The sequence below is a fragment of the Dipodomys spectabilis genome, unplaced genomic scaffold (genome assembly GCF_019054845.1).
Source record: "Dipodomys spectabilis isolate Male_0828 unplaced genomic scaffold, ASM1905484v1 ptg000174l, whole genome shotgun sequence".
Taxonomy (NCBI): Eukaryota; Metazoa; Chordata; class Mammalia; order Rodentia; family Heteromyidae; genus Dipodomys; species Dipodomys spectabilis.
Window position 1 is genome coordinate 7293052 of NW_024870851.1, and position 16264 is coordinate 7309315.

Consider the following 16264-nt stretch of genomic DNA (forward strand, 5'->3'; position numbering starts at 1 on the left):
CACAGTGGTAGCTGAGGAGGTAAAATTTACAAAATATAATGTTTGATAGATTTAGATATGAGCTAAGATTTAAATGTCTTGATAATAATCTCACCCATCATACCGTTGAGAGTTTTTAATGTGGCAGACATGTTCAGAGCTTTTGTTGAATATGCCCTTTGTCTTCATGCTAGGGGTGAAGGTGGGAGGGGAGGTGTTCAGATGTGTTCACTCAGACAGCACTGGGGAAGTTTCACAATGAATCTGAGAGATGCGGGGTACAGGATTGAGAAATAAGCTAGAGGGGGTAAAATCAATTTTGAGTAATTACTGAGCTGCTTACACTCAACTGAGCAGTAGGACAGCAAGACTAAGAGTCAAAGCTTGCATGGCCATCAGCTTAAGGTAAGAGTATTGAAGTGTGTTTACTCAGCATACACATGGAGTGTGTTCATTTAGTGCCATCATGTTTGTGAGGTGAGAGCTAGTAATGGGAGAGGAGTGACCGTGTCATGGTAATGGCAAAGAACAGTAGGAGAGAGAAGTAGAAAGAGAAACACCATGAACCTAGGGTTCAGAGAAGTTTGAGGTAAAAGAATGGGTCTATAAGGTGGTAGAAAATAAATGATGCATAGGCTGACTTTTGGATCTGGCTAGAGAAGGGGGTAGGAGGTAGTAGGAAGTCTGCGTGAGTCAGCTCTGGGCTCCGGGCCTTGTGGGGTAGGTAGTAAAGACTGGCAGGCCAGAGAGGACCTAGGCTGGAGGGGCCAGCGGGTCCAGAAGTGCTGAGAGATGTAGTACTCAGAGGAGCTAAAGTCAGAACACAAGTTACAATACAGTAAAATATTTACCACTAAAAGCTTACCCAGTCTCACTTTGTGTTTGATAATTGAGAAGGCTTTTTGTTTGTTTGGCAGTATCTCAAGTATGCAAAAACAGCAATTAATTAGAAGTAATTTTTGTACTTCTAGTTAATAGAATGTTTGGGAACAGAAATAGAACTGTGTTGGCTTCTGTTGTGTCTAGTGAGGCCTAGGTAGCCAGGCTGAAGTGGTGAGCCCCTGGGTGACCAGGTATAGCTGGAGTCAGGCACATACTATATTGTGCAGGTGGAAGAGAGGGATAAGTAGAGTGTCCAAAGAAGGGAAAGTTGTCCAAAGGACATGCTGAAATCCATATTCTGGGAGAAGTTAATGAAACTGGTAGATCACTCAGAGAGTGGGTAGCATTTGAACATGAGACTAAATTGTGCCCATATTTCTTAGGGTCGCATTCTTCTTTTGTTTGGTAGTATGTTAGACACTCATGCTTCCCATTTCTGACATAGTGCATGCCCTCCACAGAAAATTCATCTGTTGATTGTCTTGTATTCTCCTTCCTATCCTCCTCTCTGTTCTGGAGTCAGGGGTAAGTTGGCATGTCTGAGGTGTTGGACCAGGATGGTGACACTTCATATTTCTAGAGAGGAATACACCTGGAATCATTAGCGAGAGTGCTCTGCAGATTTTCCACCTTGCCACCCTTGCCTCCTGGTTGCTGCTATGCAACCTTGCATTACACATCTTTGCTCACTGGGCACCAGAACCTTCCAGCGAGCTAAACTCCTCCTTTGTCATGTCTGTCAGAGCCTGTCTTCTTCTCTGTGGCAATCTGAGCTTGGGTTCATTTCAGTAATGGGTTTTCATAAATAACGTGTTTAAAGAATGTGTCTGCTGCTTTGCATGAAGATTTTTTTTTAAATTTTACTACTTCCAATTGTGACTTGAGGTATTTGTGGGATTGTGGATTTAACTTGGTGACATCTAGGAAGGAGCTTGTTTCTCTGAGAATTACTCAATTTTGCAACCAACCCTTTCTTTCCCCCTTCTACCACAGAAAATAGAGATTAAATTCATTGCATTAAATTCACTGGGCTTTACTGAGTGCACACCTTTTTAATGGAACCAAAGCCAAACAATAGTAATGCAGTTCGAATTCCAAGAGTAAATAACCTCCTTTGTTAATCATTATAGTGAAGTGAAAATATACCTCTATGAGTGAAGGTTCTACTTTCCAAAGTATTTTGTAGCTCTTAACTCTTAAGGCTGTTTTTCACATTATGGTAAATATAGGTGCCTTGACTTTAAAAGGTAAAGGTTGTTTCTTCACCCTTACAAACTCCCTACAAGGATGTGACTTTGTAAAACAATTTCTTGTCTCTTCAATAGAAGTCAATATCACATAAATAAATATACTACTAGACCTTTGCTTCAAAATTTTTTATTCCTAGGCGCAAGCCAGGGGCATATTCTTAGAGACTAACTTGGATTCTTTTTCTTTTAATATCAGACGTTTCTCTTTCATAGATTTTAAATGTTTCCAGTCTTACTTAATTTGCTCAGCATTTACACTTGTTAATGTAACTAATATCTGTTGCTTAAAGGCCCATCTCTCATTTCTTTCACAGTTAAGGGCTATCATCCTAGACATTTTGTTTTATCTCTCTCCCTCAGCAAATAAACCTAGGGTCCTAAAATAAAATAGAAATAGAAGAGGATGGCCATTTTATTGTTCATAGTTGGATCCTGCTTGTGGAAATGAAACTGACAATCTTGCAAATATATAGCGCCAGAGGGAAAGAGGGCATGAACTATATTTCACAGTATAAAGCTAGTCTCTTTTTTCATGCAATGTCTTGAAGAATACTAACTCATCAACTAATTAATTCATCTACAGCTTTATTAGGAGTAGTTTTATTTTGTCTTTATCCATAATTTTACTTCTTTTTCTCACTTGTTAGTTAATAGTATATTTTATAATGGGACTTAAATTCTTCCTTTTAAATGTTTTCATTAACCAGTGCCCTTCGCTGTAATTAGTATTGCCAAGAAAATAATTATTTTTATTGTCTATGTCAACAGAAAATTATTTTCTGTTCTGTTACCCATTTCTTTGAAGTCTTAAAGATGAGCAATCTGTTCCGAAAACCCTTAAGTGCATTTCAGCAATTTTTCAAAGACTTTGCCAGCATCTCTAAGCACTATTAAAATCACCATCATTAGAATAGGTTTCACAGCAGCTCAGAACCCAACTGGAAACAATAGCCTAGGCAAAGCACAAAAGTGGTTGCACTGTTTCAAAGGTAAGCTGGTTAAAAACATTTTTTCAAAAAAAGTTAGACCTAACAGTTTGCAATGGTGAGTGACTTTTTATTTCCTTTTAAGGTTTACTCTGTTGGAATTCAAAACTTCCAGACAAAATAGTCATAGTAACTTTCCCAGGTTCTCAAGGCAGTGCCTCCCAATGCCAGCCTATCGCCCAAAGCATGTGTCGTTTATGGATTCACATTGATCTGACATATATTCAGTTTTGTTGGTATTTTCCTTGGGTCAAATGACATGCCTATGATTTGACTACATAATTTCTATTATAAAAATTACCTTTTTTGTATGGACTTTTGGAGTTTTCAAAGGACATACTTTATAAATAATCATTCAGTGACATGAGGAAAATGGGTATCTGAAGGCATTGCTTTGTACTTTTATGTTGCCTCATAGCTGCATGATTTCAAGGCATTTTCTGGGCCATCATCTCCTCTGTAAAAGGAAGTGCTGAATATGTCATCTCTATCTACCATGAGTTTCTCTGAATCAGTGGCCACCAGCCATTACGTTCATTTAATGTTCATCTACTGCAGGGCTTTGTTTGATTATGTCTCAGTAGCTCTTCCCGTTGTTCTATCCTTTTAAGTTTGGTTTTTCAACCATGAAGACATTTGGAAAGCATTCCCTGTGGGTTAGATCAAGCTTAGAAAGTACTACTACTTCCACTACTGCTACTACTACTACTACTACTACTTTATTATTATTATTATAACAATAACAATATTTTTAGAACTCTCAAACATGTGACAAGTGTATTAGGAATAGACTGATGCTATTTTGTTTTGTCCAAGTAGGTTGAGCAGAATCCTGGGAATGCAAGCATGATGTCAGGTTCTGAAAAAGAGCAAGGTGGCAACAGAAGGGTATTTGCTGTGTGGATGTAGGTCTTAGATCGCATACGTCTAGTCTAGCATGCTTCATTAGGTTTTCTGATTGCCCTGCCTCTGCTCAGTCAGCAGGAAGTTGCTTCCTTATGTTTCCTTAGGCAAATTTGAAGGCAATCACATGGCGTGTGTGTGTGTGTGTGTGTGTGTGTGTGTGTGTGTGTGTGTGTGTGTGTATGTAGATACTAGTACAGTTGTTAATTAAGTAAAAGTGAAAAACAAACTTGATCATTAAAGCTTTGAGTGTGGTGTTCTTTCAAAATGTTTTGTTCTGCATGTGTTTAGAGAAATATGTTTTGGAAAGAGGGTGAGTGTGGGAGTCCAGAGGCTGTGTAGGCTTTTTGGATCTTCTAGTTAACCCTGAATAACCACTTTGGTTATTTCAGGGAAGTATGTGTGTGCTATGTCACTAAATTATAGCATGACCAGTGAGCACTGTGCACACTTGACCAGTGAAGAATGGTATGTTTTGTTTGGATTCAGGTGAGACGAGTTCCTGGGTCAAGTGGTCACCTACATAAAACGGAAGACGGTGATTGGGAGTGGAGTGACGACGAGATGGATGAGAAAAGTGAAGAGGGGAAAGCAGCTGCTTCTCAAGAAAAGGTAACATGCTTTGGTGACTATCAGCCAAGCTGTGTATATTGTCCTCCCACTGTACTTTTGAGAATATTAATAGATATGTAATTGTTTTACAGTCACGAAGAGTAAAAGAAGAAAACCCACAGGTAAGCAGTGACTACTTATGTATATGTGTATATGTAGATATCTGTTCCTATATTTATTTTTCACCAGTTTATTCTTCATTGTGGTATCAGTGTCTGACCCATCAGCAAGAGAGACTTGGAGATCTCATGAAGGAGAAAATAAAAGGAAAAATATAGACTTTATAAGTTCTGATTCTGTCTTATTTGCTATGGATGGGTCAAATCAGGTCAAATGACTGTATTCTCTGAGCTTCTTCTTCCCTCCATCAGATCGAGATGATCAGAGTACTTAAAAGGTGCCACATATTTTGTAAAGTATACTCCTTGGAGGCCTTGGCACTGACTAGATAATAATTACTCTAAATTCATAGTAGTACTGTCATTTAGAAAATATAGTAAGCATAATACACTTAAAATTGCTGCTGGGTTTTTAATTTACAATAATGCTTCTACTAAAATGAGCAGAAACTTCAGGTTGAAGTCATTAGTCTTGATGTTTAAATCTCGATGTTTAAATCTCCTGGGTACTTGGAGGCAAGGAGCACTCATTTAATAGCTTCCCTTTGAGAACTGGTCATCTTTTGATTAAGAGATCATTTTTTTACTTATTCCATCTGATTAATTATTTTAATGCCTAATGATGAGTATAGCTCACTAATTCTCCTAGAGGAAATTTGAGCATGTTTAAGTAGCTATAGATGTTTTACACCCCTGGTAATTAATGTGTACCTTGATAAAGCCTCATTATAGAAAACAGAAACCTGGGACTACACATGATATTCATCCCATTTTTTTAAGTTAGCAGACATTTCTTTTTGTTCAGCTGAATAAATCTTCTTACCATCGTGTTTTAAGTAATGGTAGCCAGCTGAGATTGGCAGGAGGTCCACAACAGAAACACAAGTCACTCTCTTGCCTGGACTTCCTTCCGTATACACAGTTAGACTTTTCCTGAGATGTTCAGTGCACCTGCTGCCCAGTGGTAGCTTTCCTTCAGAACTATCTTACTTCCTCCTATTTCTTATATGAACTACTCTTTTCATCTCAAGCGTGAAATCTTGACTTGGGTTAAGAACATATTCCTCTCTGGAGGGGCACTCTGTTCAACTTTTGGAGTGAGATATATTGACTACACAGATAAGCTGGTGTTTTTGAATGATCTTACCAGATGTCATGAACTTTGCCCTCTCTTTACCTTCTTTTCTCCTTTTATTTTTTTCCTAGAGTGAAATACAGAGTCCTGGTTTCATTTATTTCTAAGAGTAGCTCTCATTAAAAGTGTGAGTTCTGCTTTGAAGTAAAACAAAAGAAGATGCTTCAAGTAGCATCATCAGCTCAAAAACATTCATTATTGGTTCACTACAGGACATTTTCATTGATAATACTATATTTTCCCTTGGTAACAGACTGCTGAGTGCCAGTCTTTCTTCTTAAGGATTTGTTGAGACAGTATCTTACTAGGTGCTTGATGAAATTGCTCTCATCACCGATGCATTTTGGAGATAATGGTAGGAACTGTTAGCAAGAACGATTTCTACATAGGTTGGAGAGGGAAAAATGTAAGGCATGCTGTCATTTGATACTCAAGCATCACTATCTATCTTCTTGACTGGCATTTGTCAATTGTAGACACTTCCCTGACTCTGAACTCACTTGATTTCCCAGTAGCCTAGGTCTGATCCCACACTGGTGTTTACTTAAGAAAACATATGAATAGTTTTTTTTTTATTATTCCTTAAAGAATAAATGTGTTTGCACACAAGTATCTCCTCCACAGTTTAGGGATCACTTACTTCCCTTGCTCTATTGCACAGCTTCTCACAACAACTTTCTTATACCATTTCCTTGTACGATGTGCTAGCATTTCCATAGCCTGAGCTGTTATAAAGTGTTATAATAATGGTGCTGTGTCCTTCCAGCTTTTTAGTTAATTAAATCAGTCCTCTGAATTGCCAACAACCCCAAATTGTTTCCTGTAAGCAAAGCATAAAGTATTTTATTTTCTATAATAAAGGGAATCAAAATGTGTTAAGTGTATAAGTATTTCAAAAATGTATATTATGTGTGCTTGCTCTGCACTGTTTAGTAAGTATGGGGATGAGTACCTTGGGAGAAAAACAGTGTGTTCCCATCCTTGTAGACCTCACATTGCAACAGGAGTGGAAGTAAGTTACAGTCTGTTACAGACTGTAACAGGTCTGTTACAGTGGAATAGGAGCCAAAGGAATAAAAATAGAATGGTTAAAGCAGGAAAATGTAACTTCAGATAGCTTGGCTATGATGGGCCGTATAGTCCATACAGATCTGAAAAGGCAGAGGAGAGATCAAAGTGAATGAAAATAGAAACTACTTTCTTCCTGTTGCCTGCCTTTGTCCCCTGACTTTTTCCACAGAAGTTGTCAAGCTGCAGTGTTTTCTTCTGTCTCTTTTCCTGCTCACTCCAATATAAATATGAAAGTAAAGATTTTGAGTGCATCCTTTAAAAACATGAAAGGCATTATAAAAAACTATACATGTTTTGCAACTTGCTTTATTGACTTGAAAATCTATTAGAGTGCAGACCTTCTTATTTATTTATTTATTTATCTATTTATTTATCAACTGTGGGATTTTAACTCTGGGCCTGGGAGCTGTCCTTGAGCTCCTCAGCAGGGTGAGCATTCTACCACTTGAGTCATAGTGCCACTTCCAGTTTTCTAGCTGTTAATTGGCAATAAGAGTCTCAGGGACTTTCCTGTGTGGGCTGGCTTTGAACGATGATCCTCAGATCTCAGCCTCTTAAGTAGCTAGGATTACAGGTGTGAGCCACTGGCACCTGGCTTTCTGTTTATTTTTAAAAATTATATTCTGTATCTTTAAGTAGTTGTACTAAGGGGTAGTTTCAACATGTTGACTTATGAGTACAATATTTCTTGATCAACAACACTCTTACTTCCCTCATTCTTCCAAACCACACCTATCCCCACAGTTTTCCTAGTGCCTATTTATTTTTAATTGCTATGTAATATTACATTGAGATGGTTTTTACTTAACCATTTTCTTCTTGGCAATGAGGGTGTTGTTATAAACATCATTCCATTAACTGTCTTTCATTTTGGAAGCACATACACAAGTATAGTATAGATGTTGGAATTGTGATTACTTTGGTGGACGTGTCTGCTTATTTTGAGTTTTCAGAGTTGCTGTCAATAACTGTACCAATGTACCTTACCTTTAAATATCTTCACCAGTAAAAATGCTTATCCGTGCCAAATGGTACATTTAGATGCCAGAAGAGTATTATTATGATGAGCTATCCCAGTAGTATTTGTCATGCATGTAAAATACAATTTAGTCATTTTATGACTAAGCTGCTAGAAAAATAAGGTAGTGTTTTATTCATGTTGTATCTACTTTATATCTAATAGGTCCTGTATACATATTAGTTGGTAACATGAATATCTCTGCACAGAAATAAAACCATTAAACAGGCATAAACTCTTTTTTTTTTTTTTTTGCCATTCCTTGGGCTTGCACTCAGGGCCTGGCCACTCTCCCTGAGCTTCTTTTGCTCAAGGTTAGCACTCTACCACTTGATAAGCATACACTGAGGAAGCTGGAGTGGGAAAAAAGGACTAGAAGATGTTATATAATTGGGGTAAGGTTCACAGAAGCGATCTTGGTTAGTAACATATTAAGATTGGTAAGATGCCACAATAAATGAGGTGTGTTTTAGGAATGTTTTACTTGTGAGTCACTATGTCAACCTCCTGGGATACCTGGGGTAGAATCTTCAGATGTTAGAACATTGGCTGGAGGAGACAGAGAAAGCTAAAGTAGGGTAGTCTTTAGAGAGACAATGGAAAAACATGTTTATCTTGGGTGCCATTTGGAACTCTACCTAAATCTAGGAGCCTTTCCAGCATAAACTGGAAGGTGTGAGGTTACATCATTTATCTTGTGATTCATAGCCACGTATATTGGAAAATGGGTTCTGTGTTTCTAATTTGATATCTTATTTAAAAAAAATCACTTACTACTAATTAATAATTTGTGATAAGTAAATACTCATCCTTATTACTACTCTAGAAGAGACTAAAGCTTAATAATAATATTATTATTGATAAAGTTAATTACTTCCACATGGAATTAGAAAACAGTAGACAAAAAGAGAGGAATACCTACTCTCTAGAACTTTCCATTTCTGTGGAGATTTAGGGAAGTGGTTCATTCATGAGGATATGCCTCCTTAGTTACTATCTCTTAATATGTATCTCCCAAGGAAGCTTGGCTTTTTTTACTCATGGCTGGCACTCTGTTTCTTTAGCCACACCTCTCATCTGGCATTTTACTGGCTAACCAGAGATAGAGTCTAGTAGAGTTTTCTGCCTGGGCTTGGCTTTGAGCCAATCATCTTCAAAGGTCTCAGCCACTTAAGTAGTTAGGATTATAGGCATGAGCTGCTGTTACCAGGCTTACATATCTTCATATCTAAAACTGTTGAACTATATTATTCCAATGTTGGTCTTCTTTTTTGGATTTTTTCAGATTATTATATATGTGTGTGTGCATATATATATATATATACATATATATATATATATGTATATATATATATATATATATATATATATATAATTTTTTTGGTACTGATACTGGGGCTTGAGCTTAGAGCCTTGATGGTGCCCCACCATTTGAGCCATACCTCCACATCTGCTTTTCTGGTGGTTAATTGGAGATAGGAGTCTCATGAACTTTCCTGCCTAGGCTGGCTTTATATTGTAATCCTCAGATCTTAGCCTCCTAAGTGGTTAGAATTACAGATCTTAGCCACTGGCTCCCAGCTAAGTAATTGATTTTTTGATGCTAGAGATTAATTTGGTTTTATCTTTAAATTTAGTTTCCTGTGCTTTTATTTTAACCAAGAAGGGCAGTCACTAAGGCCTCTAATAAAGTAATGTTCTCGGTTGAGCCACACCTCACTTAAGCAGCACGAAAAAGAATGATTCACCACTCTTGTCTCCATATGGGAAGAAGGGAAAGCTTTAGATACATAACACCTACACTCACTCACAGATTTTAATATATTAGTATGGGTTGATGTCCAGGCAACTCTGGTTTTTTTAGGAAGCTGCTCACATGATTCTGGCTCATGGCTAACACAGGGAACTACTGACTAGGAGTAGTACATCTAGCTCTTAATCTGGAAGTGCAGTGTAGAATTCAGGAAGGTTGTGTCAGAATTCCTTAAGATTTTAATTTCCTGTCTATCAGAAACTTGGAAGGAAGGAGAAAGGATTTTTCATAAACTTCTTGATAAAAATCCTTGTGTGGTTGAAGTGCAGCAGTGCTGACACAATAGCTGTTGAGCTTTGTTCCCAAGATTCATTGGTTAATCATAAAAGTCTTTCTTTTCTGACTCTTGGGTCTTATCCTGAGGAGAACATATATTTAGTGTAGATTTAGGTTCAGTTAATTTTTCTGGAGATTAGATACATTATGAAGATCACATTTGTTGTGATTGCTCCCTTTTTGTTTGTTTATTGATTTTGAGATAGGTCTCTTCTCTGTAGCCCAAGCTAGTCTTTGAACTCATGATCTTCCTGCCTTAGCCTTCTAGTGCCCCCTTACCTGGCTGCCTGATAGCTGTGAAGAGTGCCACTAGCTCTTTAAATTATTTTCAATGAAAGGGTATATTTCATATTCCTGTCAGCTCTCATCAATATGTGTTCTATATCAATGAGTAGAGAAAGACAAAGACTGGATTTTCTCCCTCTGAATGCCTTTGGATTAGCTGGCATCATCATAGGCCACGTTGACTTGGTACTTTAAAGATACTTCTTTCCAATAGGTGTTATTTAGTGTAGTTAACTGAACTTGGGAGTAGTTGTGATGAAAGTTAGATTTATGTTCAAAAGTTATGTTTGACTTATGAATTTCTGAAAGTAAAGTGTTTGAAATAATTCTAGATTTTCATAAGTACTGCAAAGATAGTACCACATTCCCATGGACACCTCATTCAGTTTCTCCTAGTGTTCATTTCTCATGTAGCCTTGGTATATTTATCACAACTCAAGAACCAACACTGCTACATTACTTTCAGATAAACCCAGGATTTTTTTTTTCAGATTTTACTAGTTTTCCTACTGCAGATTCTCTCTAAGAGCTATGTCCAACTTTACCTAACTATTTTTCTATCTAAGCAGCCATTCTCTCAAATGCCAGCTTGTAGCAAATTGTTTAAAAGGAAAAAAAAATCTAGTAAGAACTTCTGTTATTGATCAGTGGGAGCTACTTATTGTGTTAGCCTCCTATAATTTAAAGCAGTTTGTGGTCATCCCCTAATCCCAGAGAGAGGATTATAATGGTGAGAGTTTGGTGTGTCCTTGATTGTTAAAGAACGAGTTTTTTGTTTTTTGTTTTTTTCTTGTTGGTAGTGGGGCCTGAACTCTGGGCCTGGACACTGTCCCTCAGCTTTTCAGCTCAAGGTCAGCACTCTACCACTTGAGCCACAGTGCCACTTCCAGCTTTTTCTGTGTATGTGGTGTTGAGGAATGGAACCCAGGGCCTCATGCATGCAAGGCTAGCATTCTACCACTGAGCCATCTTCCCAAGAATGTGTTTTATATGAGGACATCTGATCAATTTTCTAAGGAACCTTCTGCATTGCTCTAGTGGAAGCAGAGGCTTGTCCCTTTATGTCCATGCAGGGTAACACCTATACAGCAAGGTTGCAAGAATGTGAGTGGTCTGGTCCCATTGCCCAATCCAGTTGACTAGATCTTTTTCCCAGTGATGGCAGAGACACAAGTGAGCTGGTCAGGAGATGAGGCCTTAAGTTACCTCCTCTAAGGAAATGTCACTAAGGTTATGGTTTTTCAGATTAGTACTGGTCTCATCCTAGAGGTAGGATATTCTGTCAATGGCAGTATAGCCTTTGTAACTGAAACATTAATACATATCGCAGAATCAGCTTGATGATAGGCCTTAGCTCTCTGGCTAGTTGTTTGTTCCAACATACTCATCCCCCTACCTAACATTTGTTTATGACCCTTTTCAAACATTTAGTAGCATTTACACACTTGATCATGAGCTCATATACTGCTAGCCAAGGCCTTACTGTTACGCTTGCTCTATTGCATAGGTAAGCTTCTATTGATCTATCCTTCCACCTCCCACTTTCTGAACTTTTTGAGGCATTTCAAAATAAGTACAGACATCAGGAAACTTCTTCCCATTACTTCAGTACTATTGTAGTTATTCTTGGGAAATCACAGAGAGTAAGAATTTTATATTCTTAAACATTAGAAAACTCTTGTCTCCCCAAAAAAATTACTGATGATTTCAGAATTGATATTATGTCAGTAAAGAGTAGATCCTCTTTTTATTTTATTATTTTGTCTTTCTAGTGTTGCTCTAGGACACAGTTCACAAAAGCAGACCTTGAGGCAAAAGTAATTTGAGTATCTCTCTAGGGCCAGAATTCCAGCTCCGAGAGAAAAATAAAACCTATATGGTGTTTTTGTTTGGGAATTTTTAAAATTCACTTACCTTCATGTACTTTTAAATACAGCAAATTATTATTCAAAATAATAATTAAATGTTAGACTTTTACTGACTCGACATTAATGGCCCCCTAACTTTGGATCAGCAAAAGTAAGTTGCTTTCATGTTTAAAATCTCAAGTAGTTAATGCTTTTTGTCTTTATCTGAGTGGTTCTCCAAATGCGTATGGGCTACCCCAGGGAACTTGTTAAAGATACTGGTCTTCTCTGTTTCCATGAAATTTTGAATCAGAACAGGTAGGACCCAGGAGTCAATAGCACATTCCCTAGATGATTTCCACTACAGATAAGCAAAAGCACTTGGCATCTGTGTTGGGAATCTCTGATGCTTTAAGATGTCCTGAAAATTATTGTCTCTGAGAATTGGGATGTCACATAACAACAGTGACCACATATTTAATTTTGGATTCCTTGAGTGTTGTAACAGTGGTTCTCTTAACAGATCTCGGTGAATGCCAGCAGTATCCCCAAGCAAATACAGTCCCTCTCTGTGCACGACTCTCAGGTATGTTCTGCCAGTCATTTCAATTTGACATACTTTGTGGAAAGAACTTTAGAACATCTGAGTATTTGAGACTGGTAGGCAATTTCAAGATAGTGCTTCCATATCGGGATTGTAAAGTCTTTCTTATGAGGAAGAGTACTGTTACTATTGGCTATCTTTTGCAGGATGTCCAATCATTAAATGATAGGTTCAAGAGCAAGACTACCAGAACTATTCTTAAATGGCTGGTTCTCTGGAAAATAAGGAACGAATATGACTCACAAATCTTTTATATTTCCACCACAACATATTGTGGTTAATTGATGCTTTACTTTTTGCTCCTGGTTGGGTTCATATAACCTCCTTTCATAGTTCTTTTATCACTGAATTTTATGAGCCCATTCATCTCTACAACTTCCTTGTAAAAATTATAGGCAGTGTCTTGTGAAATATCTTTAATGCATAATTATAAAAGGTATAGAATACAACACCATGAGTCATGCTGGGCATTGAAGGATGCTCAGTAACCCAGCAGAAGAACCGTGGACAGAGAGGCACAGTGCAGGCCCACATATTAGTTTTGTTATGTAATTCATAGACAAGCCTTTTAGCTATCAAAGTGATTATGCCTTAAAACATCATTAGCCTTACACTTTATTCTAAATATACGCATTCCATTTCAATTGATTTCTATTTTACCTGACCTGTGTTTTATGAAATAGCTATATACTGAGGAGATGGCTAGAGGGAGGAGTTTCATGGTTACTGGAAGTCTATTTGAGGTCTAATATCTAGTCCTTGGCTTTTATTTTATAGCTGAGGTCACAAAGGCTTGCAGAGATTAGTTTGCAGCCCACTTCATTATATTACTTCCACAACAACCTTTGGGAATGTGTTATCCCTATTTCATAAATGGGAAAATAGGTTCAGAGAACGATTTGTCCATGGTTGCATAAATTGTCAGCACTGGGTCCTGACCTGAAATCGTGTTTTCTTTTTCACACTCTATAAGCAGTGCTACTCCTGTGGATGGCTTTGTGGAGAGTGGATGTTGGGTCATTCACCATTGATAATCTGTATTTAAGGAAATAGGCCATAAGTGAGAAAGATAAAGATTCCTTACTTTGCCATCTTAAAGCTTATGGCCCACATTTAGTATATCACCAAGGCCGGGTGGATGACAGACTCTTTTATGAATTAGATGGTACCAATGTAAATGGCTGCCACTCCTTTAGACCAGCTATTGTAAAATTAGTTATTCATAGAATCCATGCTGAGACTGAGGCTATGTAGGAAACATTCATACTAAAAGTATGGCGGGAATTTGGTATCATTGTATTTCTCATGGGAAAGTTTTGTGAGAAGAAATATGGCCTGTAGGCATTGAGCCATAGTTTTTAAATTTTCAGAAGAGAAGAACTATATAAATTGACAGATATTGTGATTTTTATTCATTCCTTTCCCAATGAAGTTTACAACACTGTTTGCTGCTTTGTTTCCAAAGGGCCAACCCAATGCTAGTGAAGACTACAGAGAAGCCTCTTGTGCCGTGAACCTTGTTTTAAGATTAAGGTAAATAATACTGCTCTTCACTTTTTTTAAAATCATTTTTCCTACACTGTGGTATTCTGATCTCTCTCATCAACTTTTCATATTAGCATAGAATAAAATTTTTATCTTATTTGATTTCTCCCAAACAACCAGTGCATACCACATACCAAGAACTATATACAGTCTTAATTGCTTTCTGAAGAATATGAAAGAAACATACAGATGAGTGTCTGAAGGTTCAATGTACCTGTCATTAAAGTTTTCCTGCTTTTCTTTCTTACGTTTTCTTTAAACAATGTTAAGATCACAGTAAGAGATTTTTAATGAGTTTCTTTCACACTTCAGCAGTCAGTCTCCGACAGAAATAAACCATGCTTATACTACAAGTTGCCTGTTCGGAACATTTTTCAGTGGCAGGTTTGATCAGCCACTGTGGAGAAATGACAGATATATTTTGAAAGAACTTTCACTCTTGAAGGAAATGGATACAAATATGGTACCTGACAGTTGATAGCTTAGCGAATGAAGGCTGATTCTATTTTAAACTTTTTAAAAAAAACTTTAAAATTCTATCTTTGCAGGTTCTTCTTTGTTAACATATGTTACATTTGAGTTGTTTATTAGATAACAAGGAGATGTTAAGTAAACATTTGGATGCATGGTTTTCTATCTGGGCTAGAAATATAAATTTGAGAATTGTTGATGCATAGGTTATTTTAGGCTATGAAATGAGATGAATCACCTAAGTAGATGAAGGTAGAACAAAGGAGAGGGTTGGTACCCTCTTGTAGGTGGTACACAGATAGCTGAGAATCCACAGACTGAAAGGAGATGCTGGTGAGGGAGAGAAGAGAGCGATTATCCTTGAACTTGGTGGAACAAGTGTTTCCAGGAGAGTTGAAAGCTACATCAACTGCTGCTAATAGACCAAGTATGATGAGAACTAAGAATTGACCATTGTATTTGGCCAAATGGAATACATCCTTGACTTTGGCAAGAGCTGCTTCAGTGGAGCGATGGGAACAAAATCCTGATCAAACTGAGTTCAAGACACAATGGCAAGAGAAAAATAGAGTGACAGGATATAGCTAACTTGTATTATCCCAGAAAGCTCTTGCTGGAAATTCTTGACACAAGTGATCAAAAAATGGATGATAGAAACTCAATGAGAATATGGAATTAAAGGAGATTTTAAGTAATTGGGAAAAATCCAGTAGAGAAGGACAAATTGTATGAAAGAGACAATATTACAAGATTGATGCCCCTAAATCATTAAGCAGGTATGTCATCCAGACATCTATGTGGCTAGACTTAAGAGAATGGAAAGTTCAGGGGTTGGGCAGTGCAGCAAACAATGAAAACAAGAGGAATTAGAGGCAGGTTAGAGGTGTCAGAGATTGGTGGATTCTAATAGTTTATATTTTCTCATTAAGTTAAGGAATGTTGTCATTTAAACATGAGCAAGGGAAAGAAGAAGGTACTTAAGGTTTGAGGAAAGAGAAAAATAATTGTGTAGTAGAGTGGGAGAGTATATTTACTGGGGGGATATGGTAAAATTAACAGATGCACTGGGAATTCCTTGAGCTTCATGATGATAAACTCCAAATGCTTTTGAGAAATGGGTGTTGTCCCAGTGCTCCAGATGTAGGTGTAATGTGTGATTATAATTAAAATAGAAAATATAATAGTTCAAAGTTGTAGCATTGTAGAGTTGGCATGGAGATCTCGTCTGTGTAGGGCGAAGTCCCTAGCTCTCCTCTCTCAACATCAGTATCCTCCCAGAGGTCCAGCTTCCTTCTCCTAGAACTTGAATAGCCTCAACCTTGCTGACAATCAGAAGCCTGAACTTCAGCATTGGCATTGTCCCTACAATTTCTTTACTTACATCTTTCTACTTGAAATTTACTCTGGATCATTTGCTCACCTCTTGAGCCAGTCTATGTGACAGGAAGCTGGAAGAGTTTGAACAAAA

The 16264-nt window shown here is 37.5% G+C and overlaps 1 protein-coding gene across 3 annotated transcripts in view; it reads left to right on the top strand.

Annotated features, from left to right (window-relative positions):
* Positions 1-16264, top strand: part of Stk39 (serine/threonine kinase 39) — a 263115-nt gene that overhangs the window by 152377 nt on the left and 94474 nt on the right. For all 3 annotated transcript variants that reach the window (XM_042694158.1, XM_042694159.1, XM_042694160.1), the window contains exons 11-14: positions 4490-4612; positions 4705-4734; positions 12700-12762; positions 14246-14313. In XM_042694158.1, coding sequence (XP_042550092.1) covers positions 4490-4612; positions 4705-4734; positions 12700-12762; positions 14246-14313 — 284 coding nt within the window. The remainder of the gene's footprint in view (positions 1-4489; positions 4613-4704; positions 4735-12699; positions 12763-14245; positions 14314-16264) is intronic.